At 35.2% G+C, this 26,870-nt stretch overlaps 2 protein-coding genes across 8 annotated transcripts in view; one reads left to right on the forward strand and one right to left on the reverse strand.

Annotated features, from left to right (window-relative positions):
* The window catches only part of LOC121867983 (protein MIX23-like), a 31,812-nt gene extending 28,473 nt beyond the window's left edge, over nucleotides 1–3,339 (reverse strand). Inside the window, exon 1 of the mRNA XM_042368165.1 lies at nucleotides 3,275–3,339. The gene's annotated coding sequence lies outside the window, so the exon portion shown is untranslated. The remainder of the gene's footprint in view (nucleotides 1–3,274) is intronic.
* Nucleotides 3,340–3,752: 413 nt separating this feature from the next.
* The window catches only part of LOC121867984 (cytoplasmic dynein 1 light intermediate chain 2-like), a 32,873-nt gene continuing 9,755 nt past the window's right edge, over nucleotides 3,753–26,870 (forward strand). For 4 of the 7 annotated variants that reach the window (XR_006089278.1, XR_006089279.1, XM_042368171.1 and 1 more), the window contains exons 1-10: nucleotides 3,753–3,867; nucleotides 7,212–7,285; nucleotides 9,502–9,618; nucleotides 10,038–10,268; nucleotides 12,218–12,387; nucleotides 15,696–15,925; nucleotides 16,751–16,865; nucleotides 17,379–17,591; nucleotides 20,181–20,198; nucleotides 24,886–25,012. Coding sequence is in view for 5 of the 7 variants with exons in the window: in XM_042368171.1 (XP_042224105.1) it covers nucleotides 3,785–3,867; nucleotides 7,212–7,285; nucleotides 9,502–9,618; nucleotides 10,038–10,268; nucleotides 12,218–12,387; nucleotides 15,696–15,925; nucleotides 16,751–16,865; nucleotides 17,379–17,591; nucleotides 20,181–20,198; nucleotides 24,886–25,012 (1,378 nt within the window). In the remaining 2 variants the exon portion in view is untranslated. The remainder of the gene's footprint in view (nucleotides 3,868–7,211; nucleotides 7,286–9,501; nucleotides 9,619–10,037; nucleotides 10,269–12,217; nucleotides 12,388–15,695; nucleotides 15,926–16,750; nucleotides 16,866–17,378; nucleotides 17,592–20,180; nucleotides 20,199–24,885; nucleotides 25,013–26,870) is intronic. The other 3 variants (XM_042368168.1, XM_042368169.1, XM_042368170.1) reach the window with 3 other exon arrangements.

Genomic DNA, 26,870 nt, shown 5'->3' on the forward strand with positions numbered 1-26,870 from the left:
GGGATGTATACGAGGTGGGCGTCAGGAGAATGTCTGGCACGAAGTAGAAAGCCGATGAAGCTTAGAATGTTGCGATCATTACTTTCTGTTCCTTACCCGCTCTCATCACCACTACCATTACCTGCATCACTACCACCACCATTACCTGCATCACCACCACCACCATTACCTGTATCACCACCACCACCATTACCTGCATCACCACCGCCACCATTACCTGCATCACCACCACCACCACCATTACCTGTATCACCACCACCACCATTACCATGCATCACCACCGCCACCATTACCTGCATCACCACCGCCACCATTACCTGCATCACCACCGCCACCATTTCCTGCATCACCACCGCCACCATTACCTGCATCACCACCGCCACCACCTGTACCACTCCCATGACCAACACTACCACCACCAAAGTTATAACTACCACCCCAACAAAAGCCACCACCACTTGTACCACACCCGCTCTTACTATCATAACCACCATCACCACCATTACCTGCATCACCACCGCCACCATTACCTGCATCACCACCACCAACATACCTGCATCACCACCACCAACACACCTACATCACCAACACGTTTACATCACCAATACACTTACATCTCCAACACACCTACCTCACCAACACGCCTGCCTCACCAACACACCTACATCTCCGACGCACCTACTTCACTAACACACCTACCTCACCAACACACCTACCTCACCAACACGCCTGCCTCACCAACACACCTACCTCACCAACACACCTACCTCACCAACACACCTACATCTCCGACGCACCTACTTCACTAACACACCTACCTCACCAACACACCTACCTCACCAACACATCTGCATCACCAACACTCACGCCCTCAGCAAAATAACTTCACAATTTAAGAGGAATGTTTAAAACTCTCAACTTACAGGTCACAATGTTCTTTACCTGTTATAAACAGACATGATATCACCAAGAGGAAGGTGTGGCGGTAGGTGCAGTCTAGATCCCAGTTCACAAAGGCTCTTACGATGAACATTCCTCGTAACTGAAGATGTAAAAATGCACTTTCCTGGTTGACTTAAGCCTAAACTAAAATACACCTTACAAAAAAATAGCAGAGACAACACTGAGAACAACTGTACCTTATAACTAAATACGCTCGCTTACCACTGCCAAACTACCGTAAATATTTTTTTTTCAGATTTTGTTCAATAATTTGACCACTAACTCATGCAGTATATTCATTTAATACAAATATTCATCTTACGATTCCCTGTGAATCAAAAATCTGGGTCGAGCAGTGCGAAGTCAGGTTAAGTGAGGTGGCCAGATTAACTTACTCATTGGGTACAGCAGCTCACCATGAAACAGAACACAAGGTCGACGAAGCCTTGCTGCAGGCAAGTACGATCATCCTCACATTCACCATCCACTGGTTCACAACTCAATTTATTGCCAGATATGTTTCTCACCAAGCTGTTGGGAAGTACTGTATCGTTATATGGGAAACTTTTTACAAGAAAACAGGTCTACACGAACAGTGTGTATACCGACCACGATCAGGATGACACCGCGGGTTTACTATAAGATTTTGTACTCGTATACTTGATGCTGGACAGCAAGTTTTCCATATCAGGTTCATTGAAACTACGAGCTACGGCATACAGAACATATTTGGAGATAAGAGTATATATCTTGAATATGAAAAAACTTGGGAAGAGGTACTATGCACAACTCTTTAAACAAACTTATGACAATTTAATTACGTTATCAATTAAGCTCCTGCCACTTTCAGTGCAGTCATAATTCATATCTGTTTTGTTCAATTCAACCTATATTACATTAAAAACCTCAGTGACAAAGGAATAAAATTTAAGTTTGCATGTTTTATACTGCGCAATGTAATTAGTAAAGCATAGTACAATATTTGTGATAAGTAGTTACCGGGTCGTAACAATTACTTTTGGAATAGCCTGCCAGAAAATGTTATGACGGCACCAACTATGAGCCCATCCAAGAACAAACTTACCAACACTGTGCCTGGTTCAGATACAGTGTACTAGTGTTCGGACCCAGCGGAGAGTAAGGAAAATAAATTAACGTAATCAATGATTTACTTTATCAAATTGTGTGGACAGAAACTTTGGATCACCTGTCACCTAAAGATTAATCCCACCGTATTTCACCTCACGATTAAACACCCAAACGCTACCTGGGGAGTTAGATTAGTTAGATTTACTAATAAGTTTGGTTAAGTTAGGTTAGGTTAGCTTTAGGGTAGTAAATCTAAGGGTGAAATAAGCTAGGGCTAATCTTTAAGTGATCCGAAATTTTCATAATAGATATATTATAATATACCTATCTATCGTACTACGTGTATAGTATAATTATGTGGTTCGTACTGTACGCGATTTAACACTGACAGAGGACAAACAAAAATTACATTCCGGTGAGCGAATGACTTGCGGCAATCTCATTATCATGAAAACCTAAGATTCCATTTATTAAGGAAACGTTAGAAAGTTTCGTCGGTTAATGATATAGGAGATGGACATTAAGAGACATTTGTTACTAGGGATACGTATTTTTATGCGCATGAACACCTGTCGGCGAGTAACCACTCCCACCGGGTGTACACATGAGCATTGTGAAACGCACGCACATAGTATGATAAACACACAGTACACAACAAGACACGCACACACATGCATAATTATGCAGCACACACACACACAGTAGTCATGTGTATAAAATAAAGCAGTATGCTTGAAGGGGCAAGTAAAAAAGGTGAAAAATGTAAGTACACACACACATACACGAACACTGCCCTAGCTGCAATAGCCAACACGTGACAATAATGCTGAAAGGCTCCAAAGCTCAAGTCTTCATGTTCCCGGACAAATCTGAAGTTCACAAAGTTTTATACAAGTTCCTAGTAACTGAAACAAGTCTGTCACTATATTCAGTCACCATTTATTAGATACAATTAATTAATTAATATCGCCAGGTTAAATAAATATATATATCAAACATCTATATATAACATTCGTCAACAATCAGTATAAAGAACAAATTACAATACAATATATATATATATATATATATATATATATATATATATATATATATATATATATATATATATATATATATATATAGCAGCTCTACATTATATTTCGTTGTTATAATGTTGTTTACGTCTATAGTAAAGAAATGCAGTTAATATTGAATGATATAAACATTACTGGACGGTATTAGCAACATTTTATTGACTTACATATCTTTATTCTCGAAGTATTTGACTTAGCATGGCAAGAAGACAGCAGGAAGCCGCCCCTCATGAATGGATCGCACAGGTGACGGCAAACCGGGAGTGACTCACCCCAGGCCAAATGACGTCATTCTTGATCCTTCCTCTCATAAGGATGAGACGAGTAAAGAAAAATAATGTTAACAGTCATACTTCATGTCCATCATATTCGCTGCAAGACGAATTTAAGTAAGCCATGTTGCGCAGTCAAAACTCATGTCACGAGACCAAAGATATTCTAGAGTCTATTTTGTGACGTTGCGAACTATGGGTGTTCTGCAAACAATAGATTTTCAAGTTTTCAGCGTATAATAATTTAATGATATCAGATATATAGTATTTATTAGTATATCTAATCTAAATATTTATTTAGCTCAGTGCTTTTGTTTTCTTTTTGTCTTTCCATACCAGATTCAGTCATTTATAGTATCTGTTGTATATCTGACATTATTGGAACGTAGTTTTGGTCATGACAACATGGCGCTCAATGGGGAAAGGTCAGCCCTCTCTGGGCTTTCCGACCTCCGAAAAGAAAAGGCAGAGGAAAAAGAGAACCTCTGGTAAGTTATTTAGTACTTGGGGATTACTTGTGGTAGTAGAAAGGAGCGCCACCCATAGTTAAGGGTAGTTTATCAGGCATGAACAAAGGTGGTGGGAGCGGTCTTGTTGACATGACATTCCAGCCGTTTTGAACATCTGATGTATTTACACATGAAGAACCTTGTCCATTAGAGTTATCAGAGTAGTTTCTTGTGTGAAAATAGATTTGTTCCCAAAACATTATCGTTTATAGTCATAATTTATTGATAAGGCCTGAGTGTTGGGGAGGTGAAGGACAGTTAAGTGAGGTAGGAGTATTCAGACAACTATAGGCTAACCCAAACAGGGACACACTCAATCCTGCCCACCTACATTAATGCCTTTGACACAGTGTATGTGCCCGAAAACACCTTGTAAACATATTAACGGTAGACCAATTTTCATGGGGTGTGGCGGCTGAGTGGATACAGTGTTTCCTGGGTCACTAGTTTGTCTATGTTCCTATAGTAATTCATGCCTTTGTAATCCGCATCACTTTTCATTTAGTAACTGATGATATTAGGAAATGTGGGTCTGGTTGGAGTGCATAGTGTCGTATTTCAAAAGCAGACTATATTAATTGACCTAGGATTATGAGGCCTTTTCAATGAGATGAATTGTGTTGTCTGCCAAACTAAATTGTGTGTCATGAAGATTTTATAATAAGAAGAACCGACAAATTGATATGCACTTGGGTAGGATTGGGTTGGTTCCATTTTTGCTATTGTATGTTGAAGGCTTGTTAAGTAGAAAGAAAGTTGGTGCAACAAATGTATGATATTTTATAAGTGTAAGTAAAGGACTTAAAACTTTGAGGTATGAGTGGGACTGAGGTAGGGATGTGTGATGGCATTGGTTTTTCAACTTAGTTTTCTTGAGAGAAGTAACAAGAGTAAAACTAGAGCATGAAGGTAAGATGTGGCCTTGGTAACTGTTCTTTACAAGGATGATGCATTTTACATAACATAAGAACATAAGAATGGAGGAACTACAGCAGGCCTATTGGCCCACACTGGGCAGTCCCGTTTACACCCAACCCCTATCGCTCATAATCCACCCAACCTATGTTTGAAGCTATCCAGCGTATTTGAGTTAATGATGATGTTTGGTAACTTGTTCCACTCTTCCACTACTCTATTTCCAAACCAATGTTTACCTATTTTGCGCCTAAATCTAAATTTCTCTAATTTAAAACCATTGTTAAGAGTTCGCTCCTGGTTGGATAGGAATTGCAGATTGTGTAGACTAACTTTGACAGTATGTGTAATAGAAGGAAAACAAAGGTACAGTGAATGGGTAGCTTTATTCTTTCTCTGGACCACTTTATTTATTGTCTTACTAAATAGAATGAATGGGTACAGTATTATTTACAATGTGGCTAATTGTATATGAGTAGTATACTCTATCTATACAGCTAACTAGCATGGGAAATGCCGTATGGGTCCGTACGATTAGTTTTGGTCTAATTTTTAACCTTCTGATACAGTACTTCAGGTCATGGTTAGAAATCTCACTCCCTCACATTATTTCAATGCAGGTTACAACATAGGTTGGATGGATATATGAGCAATAGGAGTTGGGTGTAAATGGGACTGCCCAGTATGGGCCAATAGGCCCCCTGCAGTTTCCTCCATTCTTATGTTCTTATGTTGTAACAGGAAAGGTTTTTTCCATTTTAATATACATTGGGTAGAGCAATCCAGACCTAAATTGCACCCTTAGAGATGCATCTCCCAGCCCATGAGGCTAGTGGGAGGAACTTAGGTGGTTGATAGGGCTGGTCCACTGTTCCTTCATTTCTGCTTATGGGAGCAACGCAATTTGTGTCAAAAGACCACAAGAGGGTTAAGGACAATAGTCTGAGTTATCCATCCACCTAACGAAAGATATCTAAAGAAGAAATCGTATTTCTTACATCAAAATTAAAGCAAATCAGGGTAAATATTTAGAAGTTGCCAAGCATGGAAATTACTATGGAAAATACAAGTAACTTGCCTTCCGCCAATACAGTATGTAGTGGAAATTGTGATATTTATAGCTTTGTCTTCCACAAACCTTCCTCTATCGAGAGACAAGTTTTGGAGCTGAAAATGCAAATGTAGGTAAGGCTCAGAGTCCTGCAAGTACAGGGGGACAATGGACTGCTCATGGTAGCTGTGAGCAAAATCTGCTTAGATAGAGGAGTAACCAGCCAACCACCACAGCCCAGATATAAATAACAATGGTCAAAAAGTTATCTAAAATGTGTTTAGGACCAAAATATAGTCACTTTCAACCCACCAAAAACTTCAATACTGTACCACCATGTACCTCACCTACCGTAATCTGAATAGCTATCTGACAATAGGAGATTATGCCTAATGAAAATAATTTGACATTGCATATAAAAATAGATGTCTTAAGCTACATTTGAAAACAAAAAAACATTCATATACAGTATGCTTATTGGTTCAAAGGTTATAACATTTTGAAAGTTGACACTTTAACTTTAATTTTTGTTTTTGTTTTTCGTTTGGCTGGGGGCCTCATCCACTATTCCCATGGCTCTAGGTTTCCAACTCGCCTCTGGTTCATAAGTGAATCAATTGTTTTAGCGAAGTCTATAAGAAGGACATTGGTGTAACCAAAATAATTATATAACTGTCCACAGGCCAATAACTTAAATCAACGGTAAACTGATTGATCTGTCTTATATTTTTCTCCAAATTGTATTTACTTAAAATGAGGCCCTTAAAAAAGAAAAAAAACTATACTATATTGTGCTCTTTATTTTGCCCTGCACCAACCTTCACTTTCTTAGTAATTTCAGCTTTTCAAACAAAACTTTTCATTGCATATTCATGCAGTTTTGAAAAATAAAGTGAAAGCTTTATGTATTTAAAATTTCTGAACACCTTGTACTGTACATTGTGAATATGCTCTGTAATTCTGTGCTCGTGTGGAATATACTGTATTACAGAACGGTACTCTTATCAGTTGTGAATATCCGTGACCAAAATATGACCGGTTTAATATCAGATAAAAACTTAATTTAACCTTGCTTAACTAAAGCAAACTTTGTCAAATTTACCTAAGCTTCATGTTACTGTGAATATCATTTGTAGGAATATTTTTTTTAGCATTTACTCATGAATGAAGGTGTTTGAAGATTATGTCTATTGTATTTAATTGTTTTCATATCTGAAAATGCATTGTAATTGATGATTTTTTATTTAACAAATCATTGAAATTATGTATAGTTTTCATTATTATTGTATTGAGAAGTTTTTATGATTTATGCATACACAACATGAAAGCGTAAGTAAACATTCATTTTCATTTTCAGGAAAAAGATCTTGGGAGAAGTGCAGTCAAGTGAACGCAATAAACTACCATCATGGAAATCAGTCCTTGTGCTAGGTAAGTACTGTACTGTACACTAGAAGAGTTTTGTGCATGCAGGAGGAGGGAAAGAGATTTCCCTTTTTGATGTCCACCCAAAGTACAGTATGGTCTCAAAAAATCTGATTCAACAGAATAGGAAAAAAATATACTTATTGTACTTAAAATCAGAAATATTTTAATTCATTCAGTGTACTGTATACAATACTGTACTACTGTAATGTACGGTCGGGTCTCAGATTGCCTGAGGGTTACGTCCTTGGGATCCCGCATAAGTGCAAATTTGTGTACAGTATATACAGGTCTCCCCCTCCTGTATGTACTGTACAGTACAGGGGGTCCCTGACTTATGAATGTCTGACTTACGAACGCCTGCCAACATGAACGGGGCTAAACTTCAAATTTACAATATTTTATTTACCTGATGACTCATTTTTTACTCTCATTTGCTGTATTTTGTCATTCTATTTCTTCTTTTCTCTTAAATTAAGTGATTTTAGAAGTATATAAGGACTTAGGCTATGATATAGTGGGATTTTAAATATTGTTCTGTAAGTACGATATGCACATAACATGTGTTTCGACTTACGTACATTTTCGACTTAAAAACGTCCTCATGAAAGAAACCTGTTCATAACCCGGGGACCCCTCTGTATATGCATAATCCTTTTATTATGCTAAGGGAACTGGCACACAACTTCAGAGTTTGATACGTCCAATACAGTAGAGTATTACCTCTACTGTACTGCATACTGAACCGCTCCTCAGATTCCAGTACATATTACCTCTATACTGAACCCTTTACAAAACAGATTGAATGTTTAATGAGGAAACTAAATGATAGTAGAAGAAAAAATTCTAGATGAAGGAAAAGTATAAGAAAAAAATAGTACCTGTTCTGTATAACTCCTTTTAACTCCACAGTCTTAACATTGTATAAAATCTTTAATCAGTTGGCTCAGATTCACACAGATATTTAGAGTAATGTATAAATTGCAAATGTTGAGCAGAGGAAGGAAAACATGAGTGGAAAAGTGTTAGAATAAGGGTGGAAGTCTGCACATGAAGTGTTGGTGTCAATTAGCCAAAGTTAGAGTTGGGGGGCTTGTGGCATATACCATTGAATGCGAGAGGCAAATTAAAGAAAACCAAACCTAGCATACTGATCTTTTGCTAATCTGTTATGACCTATATAGTAAACGTATCCACCAATCGCGTGTCCGGTGTTATACGACCAATACCCATTCATTCATAAACAGTGATACTACTACTGCGACGGTGCCGCTTGGAAAAACAAGGGGTGTGGGGTTACAATAGGAAATGAGGTAACATGAGGCCTGAAAAATAGGTAATGAGTTAAGAGTACCGATAATTGTCTGAAATGTTACCCAAGTAAAAATTTTGAGAAAAAAATTACTGTCAAGTACTGTTTATTAAAAAAAAAGTTGTTTGAGCTAAAGAACGAACCAACTTTACTTCTTTACCATCCACCTCTGCAAACACCATCTTAAGCTTATCAACCATGAATAGGATTCACTTAACTCTCAGGGTTTTCATATGCAAAAACTTTAATAAGTTTTTATACCTTTAAAATGTTTTCCTACACAAAGGTGTGTATAAACAATATACTGTACAGGGTTTTTTTTTTTTTTTTTTTTTTTAAACATGGAATCATATGTATAAGTGCAGAGTAAAAGCTGGGCCTATCATAGGTAGGTTCTGCTTTGTATGTCTAGCAACCACACCTTTCAGTTATACAAATGAAAATCTTGAAGTTAGGAAAAAATTTTAATTTTTCATATCTGATGCTGAGGTGCTGACACAGGCATCTAGAAGCATCCCTATGTTGATCAGTCAGTGGTCTGGGTAAAGCAAGAGGGGGTATGCAGGGCTAGTGTCCTTCCCCTTGCAAGGGGAATTTACAAGAAGTTTTCTCAAGTGAGATAAACATTACCATGAATGGTGAAAATCAATATTACAGGTATAGTATATGTACAGTTATACATTTTCAAGGCCTTTTGTTTAAAAAAAAAATAGAAAATACCTGAATCTGGTTTGTTTCTGGTTCCAAGCTGCTGGATGATTGATATTCTACCTGTACAAAAATTTCTGTATCTTTACATTTACTTTCACACAGTAGACATTTTTTTTTTTTTAGTAGCTTGTGCCAAATTAGCTGATGAGAAATTTGTGGTCACGTGTTTGAAATTTTCAGTGTGATCTTTTACTTTCAGGTGAAAATGAATCCGGTAAAACTACACTGATCGCTAAGCTACAAGGAAATGAAGATCCCAAAAAAGGCTCTGGTTTAGAGTACGCATACATAGATGTCAGGGATGAATACAGAGATGGTAAGTTTGGTGTTGATTTGTATTTATGAAGAAAAGTAATTTTTGGAACATTGCTTCAGTGTTTCCTTTTAGTAGATATCTATTCATTCATTCAACCTTCAGTCCACAGAAAGCTGAATGTCATGCAATTGTTATTTGAAAAATATAAGGATCTGTAGTGGTTTTGTCTATAATTGAAAAGTACACTCCCTATTGATTTAGTAAAAGAAAGGCACCTTCCTGGATTTGAATGGCTTTAATCATTATGATTGTACCTCATACACACTGCTTATGGGTGTAGTATTCTTTTGGGTATTTCTTTGTAACATCGTACAGTAAAATCAGAAATCTGAGTTATAATACAGGTACAGTATTAATAAAACAAAAATCAATATTACAACCTAAAGGTATTGTACTAATGTGATCCCTGTCCTTTACAGACCACACAAGGCTAAGTGTCTGGGTACTGGATGGAGACCCTAAACATGCAGAACTTTTAGAGTTTTCAGTGAATGCAGACAACTTGGAACACACTTTAGTCTTGCTTTCTGTTTCCATGACAACACCTTGGGCCATCATGGACCAGCTTCACACGTGGGCATCGACACTCCAGGATCATATAGACAAACTCAATCTTGATCCAGACAAGTTTAAAGAACAGCAAGATAGAAGTAAGTGTTGTTTTGATTTAAGTTTAATACGAAACTACTGACTTTTTTCCTTAACCAACCCTCTTATAGAATTCCTTGAGGAAATGCATGGAAATGGGTTGCTTAACTTAAAGGAATTTTTCAGCAACATAATGTAAGCCTCCTGAAGTTTATGCTTCAAAATTGGGTTTGTGAATAGTGTATTACAGCTCCTCCCCGACTTACGACCTACTCAACTTATAACCACCCGCACTTACGACCTGCCTCAGTCGTACCAAAATTTTGTCAAATTACGTATTTTTGAGTCCCAACGTCAGTACACAGACAAAATTTTCGTTTGTAATTCAATTTAAAATGGCTGGCAAGCTTAAAAGTGAGAGTTTTGTGGTGCTGAGAAGAAAAAGAGACACCCATTTTAGATTTTCTATGTATTATTTAAGCATTTTCGACTTACGACCATTTCGACTTACAACCTGGATTTGGGTCCCTTACCCTGCCGTAAGTCGGGGAGGAGCTGTATATACAAAAGTCTTCTCGAACATACAATAATATAAACCTTCTCAGAAAGGTGAAATTGTTTGAAAATAATATACTGTACTGTTCTGTCTATAGATCATCATTAAATAGAGTAATGCTCTAAAATTGCAATGATCAATGAGGAATTTTATGAAAAGTTTGAGCTCTTTTGCTCAATTGTAAAATGATCAACTTAATAATTTCTTTTACCATGAAAATTACTATTTTATATTTTTTCAATGATGTGTGTGTGCTTGTATATGAGTTATTCTCTAGGTTTTCACTCATTTATTTTAAATCTAATTTTTTTTTTTTTTATGTAAACCTTGGTTTTCTGTCTATGTTCATTATGTTGCTCCAGTACACACTGTACTCTTCTTGTCATTCTTGTATATTTTCCTGTGATGGCTTCAGTTGAATATTATTTGTATGTGTATTAGCTTACAAAAAAGGTGGTGATGAGTCATGGTTACTGGTTCAGGAAGTAAGTGATGGTGTCATGCACATATGTGTGGGGTTTGAAATGCTTCATTTTTTCTCTTCTCGGAAACATTTGTTAATTTTGTTTTTGTTTTTACCATAATTATTACACTGAACATGTCACTTGAACTTAAACCACTGTGGCTAGGATCATAACTGGAAAAAACACTTGGAAATTTTTGCTTGTTCATTTAATTTTTTTAATAGCATTTCTTTAACTCTTTATTTTATTTACTTTACAGTAATTATTTTTTATTTTACCTGATCTCATGTCTGTCTTGATAGTTCTTTTTATATACTGTACACTACTGTACCTGTAATTCTGATACACATAGTAAGCCAACAATGACTACTACACTTTACTTGATATCCAGGATAATGCCTAATTCTTGATCAAGTTCCTGCAAGTGGTGTAATAATTGTACAGTGAATGATCCAGGACTTGGATGATTGTTGGGGGAAGGGGAAAAATTGAACTGAAACTGACCAGTCATTGTGTCCAAACCATCCAAATTAATAGTGTTAATTAAAATATTTTGCTTATAAAACAGCAACATTTATGGAGCACTTAAAAGTTCATGGAATTTGTTCGGTAATGCCCCCTTTGCTCCATCAATATATCCATGATTGGTTGGTATTATTATTACCCAACTTAGTAACATTGGTCATTCACTGCTTTTAAGGTGGTAATGTTTAATGTGTGACATTCGTGACTCTTAATATAATTAGTAGACAATGTTTGGAGAAGAATCTGTATGTGTTACTCTTCATTTAAGTGCAGGAAAGGCCGTTATGATGTTGATCAATTATCACAATGAGTATGGTATTATATATACAGTAGATGTGATAGTAATTTTCTTTACTTTGTTACTGCTTACTAACAAAGTATTTTATATTAAAATTGGTAATAAAAAGTAGATGCTACTTAATATTATAGTATTAGATAGAGTAACAAAGTTTTTTTGTGGCACCAGTGTCGCGGTTATGGCAAGATTATGTTGAGCCTGGAGATGAACTAGAAGCTGGGTCACCCATGAAGCGATCATCAAGAAACCTGGAGAACGATGATGAGCCTGTCTTGCCACTCCCAGAGAATGTTTTAACCAGAAATCTTGGACTTCATGTCATAGTTGTAGTTACTAAGGTGTGTAGGGAGGTATATTGATGTTTATAATTGATAATAGTACTCCCTAGTCAGGCTTAGACTCTGAATACATAGCAACAGGATTGATAGTGAATGTGAAGTTCCTTCTGTGCATACTATTGTTAATTCTTAATTTACATTTTCAGTGAGGATTTGTTTTTTAACTTACTGCCTCATTACCAGTAAGGAATTCTTTTTATCATTGCAAACTAAAGCCCATATAATGATACTGTAGTACCAAAGATAATGACAATTTATATTGTTTAGATACTACCCTTTTAGATTGTTAGAAATGACTATATTGCATAATTTATAATTTTTAATTCAAGTCTCGTATGTCTTTCAACATATTATTGGAAAGAATCTTTTTATTGTTAGATCAGCTGGCTTATTGAGATTTTTATAGACTTCAATAACCCCTGATGGTCTTTTGCCTTTGCTAGCTCCTTCTGCTCTTCAGTGCTGTTTAGAGGTGCATTGCATATTATATAACAGCAATCTTTTCAGCTATTACTGTTTAAATCAATTGTCTGCCCATTCCATTTAACTACTGTATATTGTACCTTCTTAGTGGCACCAAAATTATCTAATATTAACAGTCATTTCATAAAACCACTAAAGCAAATTTTTTAGCCGTATAAAATAGTAGACAATGTGTTTTACATCTTTGGGGTTTACATATGGAAAATGATTTGTTACTACTATAAGACATTACAATTGGCATGTGTGAATGAATGAGTGACTAGTTTTTTTTATTAAGGAAGGGGATTACATAACAGGTGTATTTATCAATTAGGAGATGGATATGCCTTTGTGTTTAAGAGACCCTAAAAGATGTGCCGGTCATTATCATCAATATTTTGCGGACATTTCCATTGTTTCATAGGTTAGCTGTGACATTGTGTGTGTGTTAAAGTATTACCGTAGTTTAAAGATTTTAGATATGCCTCAGTGTGTGTGTTTAAAAAATAGTGAAATATCAGTGAATTTTAGGGTTACGAGAGAATTGTTAGGGGTTTTGTTTAACAGATGGAGATGTACTAATGTGCTTGTTTTAAAGATTTTAGAAATGCCAGTGTATAGTACAGTCCATACTTCACTTTAACGACTAATTGGTACCACGAAAACAGTCGTTAAAGTTAAAATAGTTAATGTGGTGAGTATAGTTTACATGCTAAACGGGTAAATTGGTACCAGCCCTCAGATACTTTCACACCCTATAAACCCCACAAAAAACTACAACCACTTATTCACACACATTAATACTGCATGTAGAGTTAATAACTAATAATAACCAGCATTTAGGCACTCATTGAAATGCTAAGTGAGACTGTTTGCTGTTATCCAAGGCAGGGGAGTGGTGTTAGTGCCCCCCTGCCCCCCCTCACTCACACTGCTGCTTCCCCAGCACAACCACCAACTGATCCTTCAGTCTCAAAGCCAATGAAGTCTGGTGGTAAATCATCTAACAGATCACACACAGGTAAATCTTGAACTTTACCATCAGCAGTGCCGTCATCTCCCTCTTGAATGTTGACTCATGCTAAAACAGTAGCAGCAGCATGTCACAGTAAAGTGAGTAGGTTACACCACACCTCCTGTTCACACACACTGATCAAAACAAGCCACCCCGCTCACTGATGTCATCAAGATGGCCTTCCAGAGTGACTATCAACTTGCACTACTGATCATTATTGTGTTGAAATGTATCGTTAATGTGTTGAGGTGTCGCATTTCATTACTGTCGCTTTTGTGATCAGTCGTTAATGTGAAACTCGTAAGAGTGAAGTATGTACTGTATATGCTTTAACAGATTGAGGTATGCCAGTTTATTTAAGAGATGAGAAGAGGGTCATGATTTAAGATATCGGGGAAGAAGGTAAATTCGTTCACCGAAATTTTGTTAATCGAGGGACCACTGTATAGGTTAAGGGATAGTATAATGGGCAAAAAAAAACAAAGCCAAATAATTATGAAGGCTAGAGGAACTGTGATTGTGATGAAAGTAACTGGAACTTGTCTCCAGATCATGGTTTAATTTGTGAGCATTATTTTGATATTTTCTTCTCTTAACCATTTTTGTCACTTCATCTGTATTTTCCTTTAAAATCTTTATTTCCTGTCTAGGTGATTAAAGAAAAATAGCATAGTATGTCACAATGATGGCTAAGACTCAAAATATTGCAAATTTAAGGGACAGTAATAGCATGAATAATTTATAATCCTTAAACAGCAGCCATTATCGGAAGTTTCATGATTTTCGCTCTCTATTTGAGTTATAAGTTCATGTGTAACTAATGGGTGTTCTTGACACCATTCTCCTATACTTCTGCAAGGCTGTTCCATCCCGGTGTTAAATTATCCTTTGTGGCAGATGAGTTTTCTTTGACATATTGTATAGTGCTGGTGAGGGCTTTGGGGGCACCACCCTGGCCATCCCATAACATTAACCCATAGCTTTCAATAGTTTTTTCTAACTCTAAATAAAGGCAGAGGAAACAGAAAGAGTTTTTATGGCATCAGTTAGAATGAAGAGGCAGGGTGTCAACCCCATGAGCTCACTGCCCTTCCTTTTGTTAGGTCTAATGGCATAGATTTTATACCAAATATCCAGGGTTCTGAAGAAAATTATCATAATTTATACTTTTTGTGAGTGTATTTCCATTATATTTTGATACATTTACATACAGCTAAGGAGGAATCGAGAATCCTTTGTCTCTTTACAAGGGTTGAGAGATTGAATAATCTGCAGTACATTATTCAGTGTTATTGCTTTTTTATACTGTATATGCTTTATAGTGAAATTATTATTTACTTTACTAAATGCTTGCTGGTGCCATAATGAAAGAATTTCCTAATTCTGGATTGTAATTACTGCTTCATAGCATAATCTGATAATGCATGACACCATTTTATAAGGGTAGATATTGTTTTCACATAAGTCTAGAAAACTCATTATGACTGGACTGGGTGAGTTGTTATTAATGAGTTACTGGTGTTTTATAGCAGCATTTGTATTGCTGCCCACTTGGTGATATGCTGCAGACTCTCAGACTTTTACTGCCTTCAGACACTTTAATTTCTTACTCAATTTCCTTTTTGTATTCTTTTTCACTTGTCACTGTTTTCCCACATCCTGTTTTATGCTCTTTCTCTTCAGGATGCTCTGTAGCTTTAAAATAATTGAAATAGTTTATTGCTCTTTGTTTCTGCATTTTGTACATGCAAGATGTACTTAGCCTTGTTTTTGCAATGAAAGTACATAATAAACTTTTCTTTTGAATTAAGTCTTAGTAAATTTTTTCCAGACGGATTATATGTCAACGTTAGAAAAGGATTTTGACTATAAAGAAGAACACTTCGACTTTATTCAACAATCAATTCGAAAGTTCTGCCTTCAATATGGTGCGGCCCTTTTTTACACCTCGGTAAAAGAGGACAAGAACTGTGACCTGTTGTACAAGTATCTAGTCCATAGAATCTACAACTTCCCCTTTAGAACTCCTGCACTTGTTGTCGAAAAAGATGCTGTGTTTATGTAAGTTGTTCCTGTGTTTATTGACTACAGGTAATGATTTATTTGTTGTGTGTGCTCATAGTTCTGATAATTTTTAGATACTATGTGAAGTGGGGGTATGGCCTAGTATCTAGAACCATCTCATGGGTGGTAGCCAATCACATGGGCCCAAGTCCTAATATGCGTTAATGCAACTGTGCTCCACCTTGACTTAATCTAACCATTAGGATTGGGATACTTAAGTGTGGGATTCACTTTTGTGTGTGTGTGTGTGTGTGTGTGTGTTAGTAAGACACGGGTGCATTTGTTTAGTTACCTCAAGAATAAACTCATTACTTTTGCTGAGATTGTACGTTAGTGATGATGAGTTGCTGTCGGGCTGTGACTACAGTGCTCTGACAAGGGTAGCAGTATTATCTCAACAGAGTGTTCTCCCACAGGAAGGTCCTAAGATTCCTGTCAGGTTTATCGATGTTACTTAATATATCATCCTATCATCACAATCCATAGCACTTCAGCCCCCGCCAAAATAAAAATAAAAAGATTTGTTCTGAAACGAAGTTATTCTAATATTTCAGATATTTAGAGGAATAGTTTTATTGAACATTTAGAGAAATCATTAGTCAAGGTCAAAACATTACTGATAATTCTTACATTTCCGAATCTGGAAATGCATAATGAATTAATCAATCCAAAAATTTTGAATCTGGAGGAACTGCCCAGTGAAGTCCTCAGTATTATTTCAAATCTGATGCTGTACAGGTACTTGCCTTTAATTAGTAAGCTGTTGTATGGAATAAGGATTTAAGAGTGAAGGTTGAAACTCCTTTCCCTTTTACTTTGCAGACCTGCTGGTTGGGACAACGACAAAAAAATTTCCATCCTTTATGAAAATATGCACACAATGAGTCCAGACGACTACTACACGGATGTTGTAGTTAAACCTCCAGTGATACGCAAGGTAGGAGTTGAATATTCACTGATGTACCCATTCTAGAGTTGGGGGGCTTGTTTTGAACTTCAGTACTGTTGAGAGTTGATTCACAAAGTGGGTTGATTTGATTCTTCTCAGAAAGTTTGATGTCAGGGAAATTTTCCCTGGTATAATGACTTTGTTAGAAGAGTTGGTGTCATTTTTATTCTTTTATGAGCAATGCCTGTGAATTACAAACCTAATTTTGATTCAGTTAGGTATGAGTGTTCCCTGTGACAAGTTCTGTAAAGATATTCTTTGGATGGTCAGTTTGGCATTCATGTTATTGAGGAAAAGTAATAACTCAATTTTGGCTTCTCTTGCAAAACCACTGAATGAAGTGAAATTTGCACACTGGATAACTTGACCTCAAGGAAAATAGATTTCTAACACAATAGATATTAACAGTAAGCACTTGGGTAGGGTTTTACTTGGCTATTGAAAGTTTGGAGAATTCATAATTCCTGCAGTTAAACATTGAAATACAATGATCATCCTCAGGCAGTTGCGAGGGAGATAGAAGTTCAAGCAGAAGATGAACAAGCCTTTTTGGCACGGCATCTATCCCAGCTTCAGGCAGGAGGCACTGGTGCCCCCAACACACCCCAGGGTCGTCAGGAATCCCCACTAAGACAGTCACCAGCTGTGCAGAAGACCAGTGAGCGTCGGGTATCAACAGGTGTTCCTCCAAATCAAATTGGCTCACCAAAGAAGGTCAGTGTCTCTAGACATTATTGTATATACAGTAACATAAATAAATATTTGATATTAAAATAAAAAATTCTGTTTAGCTTGTCATAACAAAAAAAATTTGGTGTAGAGATGTAAAATTACAGTCAATACAGTTGTATCCTTTTTGGTCTAGCCTGTCCGTTAAAATATTGATCATTCTCATGGTTGCTGTTATTATTGTTTAAGGATAAGACTCATTGTGTACATTTCATATTAAATTGTATATTTTTTTTTATTCTGGAGACAATATAGATTAGTGAACCAATCAAGTATTTGCTTGACCAAGTGTCAGGGTAAGGTTGTTGAGGTATAATTGAAAAAACTTGCTTTTAGATATTCTGTTGTTTGTCTTTATCAGATTCATATAAAGTTATTTATGAAAGAGGCCATATTAGTAGTGGCACTTTCAAAGTGCATAGGAGGGAGGTTGCATTTTTATGGTTGCATATCATCACAGTTGGCCAATTTTCTATGCTTGCTCGACATGTCTGAATTACATGAACAGTTAAGACTTTTTGTGTGCACACTGCTCTTATTTTGTTTACTGTATATTTAAACATGATAACAGTTATGTATTTAATATATTATAAGCTATAAAGCTTGCTTGGTGTTTCTAAGGTTGACATCATAATAAGAGATCAATTAGCAATTTAAATCACTAAGTGTTTGAGAGTGCCTTGGGTGAGGCTGCCATCACTGTATATGTACATTTTTATTTTCCGAATTCTTTTTCCCTGTATTTGATGACTACACCAACTTGAGATACAAATTTGTAAAACAGATATGAGAATTACTGTCTTGTGTATGTTCCCTGGAGGTGTGCAGGGGGGCTATGACACTATATACTATTGGTGTTTGTTATTGAGTAATTGAAAATAAAATGGCCAGTATTTTTTCAACATTTGAGATGGATTTATAGGGAGGGTATTATGGAGGATAAGACATAAGTCATGGAGATGCTCTCAGGTCATAATTACCTTTTCAGTCTATCATTCTTTGTATGTTTTTGTATTTCATATCTTATATATTTGGATTTTTTAATAATGTAGTCTTTGGTTGACATACCCATTGGTCCTCACATCATTTCCAGGTCTCCATTATTTACTGTAGACAAGCTTGTGTCCCTGTATACTGTATATATTATAATAGCTCGTGCTTGATGGCAAGAAGACCTTTCCTTCGTGTGTAAGGAACGTTTTTGCGTCTGGTGTGAAAACTGTAATGTTGTGTGGTAGTGAAACATGGGCGGTTAATGAGGATGATTTACATAGAATGATAAGGTGGATGTATAATGTGACACTGAAGAGCCAAGTGGGCAGTTTGGTGTAGAGGTAGGGAAGTCTAAAAGTGGCGGGGCAGAGAGCTAGAGGTAGGCCAAGAATACCACGGGAGAGGTTGTAAGATGTGACATAGAGAGTCAAGAACCTGATGACCGAGGCTGCAAAAGATCACATGGCATAGAGAACTGCCAGTAGGTACTCATGGAGATTGGCCAGAAAATGGTGATGATGATGATGATGATTTTTCCCAAAGATAGGTTGGCTATTGTCATTTGTTTGTGATAGTTTCTGGTGGCAAATTACTTGGAATCTTGTTATTTCTCCTGTTCTTTGGTTGTACATCAGGATGAATGTGATAAAGAGGATGTGTTTTTGTTTACAATGTAGAATTGTACTGGAGAATGATTGTTCAAGATGGATTTTGTTTGTTTGATTGAAGGGTGTTGGAAGCTGAAATTTTAACATTGTGGACTCAAATGGTAAGGTCCGGTAATGGGAGCATTGTCCGCTATTAACCAGGTTTACTGCTTTTAAAATATCTTGTAGCAAAAACTGCAGTAGTTCAAAAGGGGAACAAAGTGCTTTTTATTGTATTCTTTTATGTTCTGTAAACACTGTAAAAAGGCAGACCCTCCTATTAAGGTAATCCTCCCAATAAGGAATAGGGCTTGTTGCATGAATTAGTCTGGTATTAGGGGGGTTTACTGTGTGTGTATGTGTGTGTGTATATATATATATATATATATATATATATATATATATATATATATATATATATATATATATATATATATATATATATATATATATATATATATATATATATATATATGTATATATATATATATATATATATATATATATATATATATATATATATATATATATATATATATATATATATATATATATATATATATATATATATATATATATATATATATATACCATGTAGTTCCTCAATGAAAACGTGGATAAGATAAATCTTGATAAAATCACACGGGAAAAGGGAAACAACGGAGCACCTTAGCTTTCGTCTTTATTCAAGACATCTTCAGAGGCAACTGAGTTGCCTCCGTTGTTTCCCTTTTCCTCGTGTGATTTTATCGAGATATATATATATATATATATCCTGAGCTTGTTTTGTGGAAATTATATGTGCAGAAATATTTATGGAACTCATGGAACTCATTGCAATTAACAAAGCACCTTGCAGTACTTCCATATATGTTTTATTTTATTTCTGAAAAATCTATTGTAGATATAATTTATCTCCCACTCATGCTTTTAGATGTGGAGGCCGCCTTCTGTAAGTGTGCCATAGACATGTACTGTCTTGAGTTATTGTGTGGCTAGTTTTTGTTTTTTGCAAAAATCTACATTTTTATTGTTTAGCTTATTCTATAACTGAAACCTACGCCTTTGCTTGAGCGGACACATAAAAATGCTTTTTTTTTTCATCCTTTACAAGTGCTCTTATGTGGGTGGGTTGCATGCATCATTTTTTAGCAAATGCATACAGTATATAGTGTACACATGAATTTGAGTATTAAGGTGCAGCTTACATTAGATATGCTGTATATCTACAGTTGCTTGTAAGAAATTATACAAATAATAAAGCTTTTTTGTACTTGAAAGAAGTTAAAAATAAATTTGAAGTTAGGGAAGATTTATTGGTTTGAGGGTGTGATTGAGAGTTGGGACTGGTAATACTGAATTGAAGTTAATAAATTTCACAGCACCTTGATCATATAACTATAGTGAGGAGAAAGGTGGGAACAAAGTCTTAAGAGTTAGGTGTTTGTTACAGAAGTAAACACTTGAGAGACATTTGAAGGGTTGGAAGATATGAGGTGATAGGTAACTGGAAGAGAACGTGATGGCTCGGGGAAAGATCATTAAATATACTGAGATTGTGGTCATCATTTTGCTCTTAAGTGTTAAGGACGTTGTGACACAAGGTTATGTAAAATTTAGTAATACTGACTCATATGTAATGACACACTGAGGTTGTAACAGTGTTGAGACAAGTGAATACTATTGCATTTATGTAGATGGCCTTCAAGGCAACACGTGGGAATTTAAGACTGGAGTGTTATGGAATAGAGATGTAAAAAATTCATTGGTGTGAAAATTTTTATTACAAATTTTAAGCTATCTGAGGAACAGCAGAGTACAAAATATATGATGTTTCTTTCAAAAGGGAAAAACGTGAAAAGGTTGGTGAATGTTGAATAAAAATAGCAAGTTAGTAAAATATTTTGAAAAGCGTGCAGTTTAAGATTTCATGTGGAATATTGTCTATGCTGCCAGAGGGTAAAGAAGTTTAAGGAAGAGCTTTGCTTTGTGAAAAAATTATCAGAATTTTTATTGAATTTGGGTTAAATTGAATGCAGTTTACAAGTTAAAGAAAGACTATTGCTTGAAATAAGTTGGGTTAACTTTTTCTGAAACTTTTAGGGGTTCAGTAGTTAATGAAGTGAATGGGGTGATGTTGAAAATTAATGGGTTGTATTATTTTAAATCTGAAATAAAGGCTTTGTCTGCAGAATGTGTCCTAACAATCGTACGGCAGTAATGTGTGCGAGTCTGTGTCTTTGTGTGCTTGTGTGTTTAATGATAACAGTTTATAGAAAACAATACAACAGCTGTTAGCTGAAAATATACAAAAGATATTGGTGGTACATATACTGTACAGTATAGCAATAGCATGGGGGGGAGAAGGTCATTTAACAAAGAACTTTAGTGTAGCTATAACACAAAATGATGATTAGCAATGAGTGAACACACAAGTTATCAAGGAGTTGTTGATGACTTTTACAATGATTGGAAATTGGAATGGGGCTGTACCTGTAGCAATCGGTACAAGGTTGTATGGGCTGATGTAGATGTGGCAGTGGTGGCTTATGCCCGTATTATTAAACAATATCTTCCCTGGAAGAGGGTCGTCGTATTTCAACCCGAGCTTTAAACTAAATGAGTCCTGAGGGACACCGCAGTACTGTACTTAACGGGGTGGTGTGGCGATAAAATTAACTAATTCCAATAAAATGAATTTGTTATTGGAATTAGTTAATTTTACTGCCACACCACCCCGTTAAGTACTGTACTGCGGTGTCTCAGGACTCATTTAGTTTAAAGCTAGGGTTGAAACACGACGACCTTCTTTAAGGGAAGGTGTTGTTTAATAATACGGGAGCTAGTTCCAAGTTGACCGATGGTATCACAGTGTTGATTAGAGTTGAGAAGGCTGGTGTGTGTGTGTGTGTGTTAGGTTTGTAGTGATGCCGTTCAATTACGATAATATTCATGATAGTCATGTTTAGCATGATATATACAGTCCAATGTGGAGGTTATGTTCTTGAAAAATATCATGTTTGGCAAATCCATGTTGGGCAAACTTAATACCATACTTTTAACAGGAAAAATAGGGTTAGAGGAAGGTTATAAAAAGAGCACTAACCTAACCTCAAATGTGAATGTATTGTACTGCATCTATATACTACTGTACATGTAATATTCATAAATATAAACTATATAAGCAGTTATAATGTGTACTTGTATGCATATACTGAAATAAAATTACAACTGTCCTGAAACTTGCATTCACCAATGAAATCTTAACCCAGGCGATTATGTGATCCTATAAATTTAATATTTTCCTGCATGGCTACACCATAAACAACAGAGCCTTTCATTTTCATTTGATCACTGATCCACACACTTAATAACTTCTCCATCTTTTTAGTACTAGGAAGCCTTTAAACTAGTACAGTACTGTACTAATCTTTTCTCACAAACAGGAATAGTGCATGTAGTTGAATCATTTATCTTATGCTAATGGTGACTGAGGGATGCTGGAGTTTGACTCGTGTAGCTTGTCTAAAAACACTTCTTGCTCGGCTAATGTCATTATCTTACACGGTTTCTTCAATTTACCACCACCTAGCAGACTGTTTATGGTTAGGTGTCATCGTGTAATCAAGGGTATATAGTACAGTTAAAGTCAAGTGATTTCTCCTCTAATTAGTGTTGTAAACAAACTGACCTGCTAACTAAAGTGATTGGGTTGCTGGAGCCTGTGCTTGATGAATTACATAAAGACCCCTCCTGGGGCTTTAAACTAATTGGGGTTAATATTCCTGAAACTAATGGGGTTGGTGTATTCACAGAACCTAAAGCAGCCTGTTATTATTGGAGTGAAATATATATTGGAAAGATACGCTAATTACTTAATCCTTTATAGGTTTGGAAAGTGGTATCCAGTTGCGTGTGTGTGTCATTAAAGACTTTTCAGTTGAAAGATTATGGAGAAAGATGTTAAAAGAGCTTTTGTAATGGAGTGAATGGTAGTGTAACTGAGTTGGGTGATTTAATTAACATTTTTGTTAGGGTATTATTGTTATTAAGATGAGGGTAGAATGTTATTTGTAATTTAGATTTACTGGGTATTGGGGTTTAGTTGAATAAATTGGTACAAAAAAGGAAAATGCTATTGTTGCATTAAAGCAGGACTACTACAGTATTGAGTGGAGTTACAAAAAAGTGAAGTGAAATACAAATTGTGCAGTTTTGTTGAATAGTGAGGAGGAGGACATTATTGAGAGAATGTTTTTGTTTATGAGAAATATATCGGGTACATTATGGTATTAATCTGAGAGATGAAAATATTTGTCTCACTTGACTGAATTTAATTCATATAATAAAACTAATGGGTACTCATTTTTGTTATATAGTACAGTATTGCTTTTTCTATATATTTTTCTAAGGTTTTCATTCCAACATCTGCTTCTTACTGACCATCATGCTAGAAGTAATATTCACAAGCTAATTAGCATATTTTTTTTTCATAGAAATACTTTGATTTATTTTCTTTATTTGCAGTTTACACAGTGTGCTGATGATTCACTGCAGGATTCTCTTAATACATTTGATTGTCATTATGAATACACTTGATGTCCCTCTCAACTGGATTAATTTAATACCATTCTTGTTCTTCACTAAGTATAAGCTACATAGCTTACTATCACAATACTGTACCCAGATGACCCCATACTCTGTAGTGTCATCTGGTAATCCCCTTCAACTAAGCACTACCCTTATAACCCTTTAAAAAAATATATATATACAGATATATATATATATATACTGTATATATATGTATATATATATATATATATATATATATATATATATATATATATATATATATATATATATATATATATATATATATATATATATATATATATATATATATATATATATATATATATATATTATTCAAGTTAATCCAAACTCTTTAAAAAAATTAAAGTACAGTACTCCATGTTTGTGTGTTTGACTTTAGTGAGTGGAGCTTGTACCTTCAGACCAGCCTCTCCACTCACCTTATTCAGTCTTTTAAAGCATCATGGTTGCATGAGGAAAAATTTGACCACGATTTTGGCTAGATATTAGCAATACCTGTACTGCATAAACTGTCTTCTTGGTGAATGAGAGTTAGAAGCTTTTCATTTGTATACCTCTTTCAAATGTTTATTTATTTATTTACTTATTTAATTTTTATTGTCAAATTTTTACTGCTCTAAATTTATGGTTAAGATAGATTTGCACTGTGTAATTAATAGATTGCCTGAAACGGATACCAAATACAGTAGTTAAGCCTAGTCTGTGGTCTTTTGTGAGAGATAAGCAAGTTAATATAGTGTATTTGGTATTAGAATACTGTATAGTCTAAATACTTGAAGTGTAAGCCTCTTTATAAAATTAGCTAATAGAGAATACTATTTTTTCTTTCAATAGATTCACCAGAGAATTTCTTTTCCATGCTTTGTTGTTGTAGGGGATCCACACAAATATAAATAAAATCATGACATATTTTTTAGTTTTAGGGAGTAAAGATAAATTATTCAACAGTTTTAATGTTCGTTTATTCTAATTATCATAGCTTAATGAGAACTTATGATGAGGAAAACTTAGTTTAAAATTTTTAGCAGATTGAGTCGACGAAGCCTGGAGTTACACAAGCCAGTGAAGGTGTTCTTGCAAACTTCTTCAATTCTCTCCTTAGCAAGAAAACAGGAACAAATGCTCCTTCCCCTGGGGCAATAAAAACAAATGGTATGTAATTGATTTTGTGGTACAATAATTGTCACATGTTTAGCTCTCTTAGATAAACTTGTATTTGCATCACATACAATAGTAGTTAATGCAGAATATTGTAAATGGTGTCTTTAATCCAGGAAGAGATTTATCAGTACAGTACAGTAGTACTTGACATATGAGTTGGAAAACATTCAGAATTGAAAAGGTGGTTGATAAAACTTTAAATTAGAGCTTTGCTCTTATACAAGAAAAGATGGTAAATATAAAGGGGGACAAAAGGTAAAGTGGTTCAACAGTGACGTAGTTAGTGGGTTAAGAGTGTTGTCTCTGGAGAAATTTGTAGAATTGTGCTTGAGTTAGGAGCATACTTTCGCTTCCTCTTTTGTACAATACAGATAGATATTCAGATAGATTATCCAACTTTATCCAGTGTGTTTTTAGCTTATGTTTAGAAGCGATACTCCATGAACAGGATTTCCTATATCCTTTAGGGAACTTGCCTCCCTTTAGGAGGTGGTGGCCACTTGTAAAACCTATCTCAAACTCTGATCCACTAACCATATCCATCATCCTTTGGGGTGTGAAAAGATTACTGGACTATTAAGACATAAAATTGAAGGATTTTACTTAGTATTTATATGACATCTTGCAATTGATGAGTGGATCACTTGCGTACACCAAAATACAAAATAGTGTAGAAGAAATAAACGTTCCAAAAATCACATTCGACAAAATAAGAAAGGAGGAAGCTGCAATAAAACTTTAAGATACAAATAGCAGAAAAATATGAAGAACAGCCTATGAGTTGTAACAATTGAAAATACCTGCAGTAGTTATAACAATATTGTACACCAGGAAGTGATTTTAAGTATGACCATTCTACAATACTGTAGTGGTACCATAGGCAATTCGTGCCTTGGACTAGACATCCAGTAAGGGTGAATGCAGTTTTAAAAGTTCAAGCTTATTTTCATTGTGTTTGTTTTCCACAATTTCCTATACAGCTGAAGATTTTTAAGGTTTTTAGTTTTTCTTTGCTCTTGCGAGCCTTTTCTATTCTATCAACACAAAATCTCATCATTTGCTGCCTTTCATTCTAACTGCCCTAACTTAGGTGTTTTCCTTGATGATCCCCATCTACAACATAACCTAAAAATTTTCCAACTCGTTTACTTGAGTTGCGTCATACAACCCAGCATCACCCAGCAGCAGCACATGTCAACAGTGCTATTACAGTACATTACAGTACTATAATTGTAAATTACTGGTAAAATTATTTTCCCTTGTACTGTGACTACTGTGTGAATTTTTATTACATAAAAATATTGTATATTACAAAATAAGTAAGAATCAGTTGTTGAGTACAGTAAAAGTACTACAAAAAGTATATTTTACAATAATGGTACATTATGCTAAATTTGAAATAAAGTTGAGGAACTGTCAGTAAAGTTTGCCCTTGTTTTGTTATTGTAATTTAAGAGAAGTATGATGATAGAGGTTTGACATCTTTTCCTTTGGGTGTAAGATCTTTTTTCTTTACTATTAGTTTTATGCTACAATAATGGATTTTATTAATTTTTATATACTGTAGTTGCTATTTATTACAACCTTTCTAAATTAATGACAATATTTTGTATTTTACTTTTAACAGATAGTAACTGGTAATAACCATCTGTTATGTTTTGTTTGAGCTACTGAGATGTTATAATTTATTAGTTAAGGCACGAACCACCCAAGCCTAACCTAATTTTCCGACAGAAACCTAATGATCTGTGAATGCATTTAATAATTAATCAAGTAAAGTAAAGTAACCTCAGGTTTGTTTTGGTTGGTTAGTTTTCATAGTTTTAAAAGAAGTGGTACATTAAATTTT

This window comes from Homarus americanus, unplaced genomic scaffold (genome assembly GCF_018991925.1).
Source record: "Homarus americanus isolate GMGI-L3 unplaced genomic scaffold, GMGI_Hamer_2.0 scaffold37032, whole genome shotgun sequence".
Taxonomy (NCBI): domain Eukaryota; kingdom Metazoa; phylum Arthropoda; class Malacostraca; order Decapoda; family Nephropidae; genus Homarus; species Homarus americanus.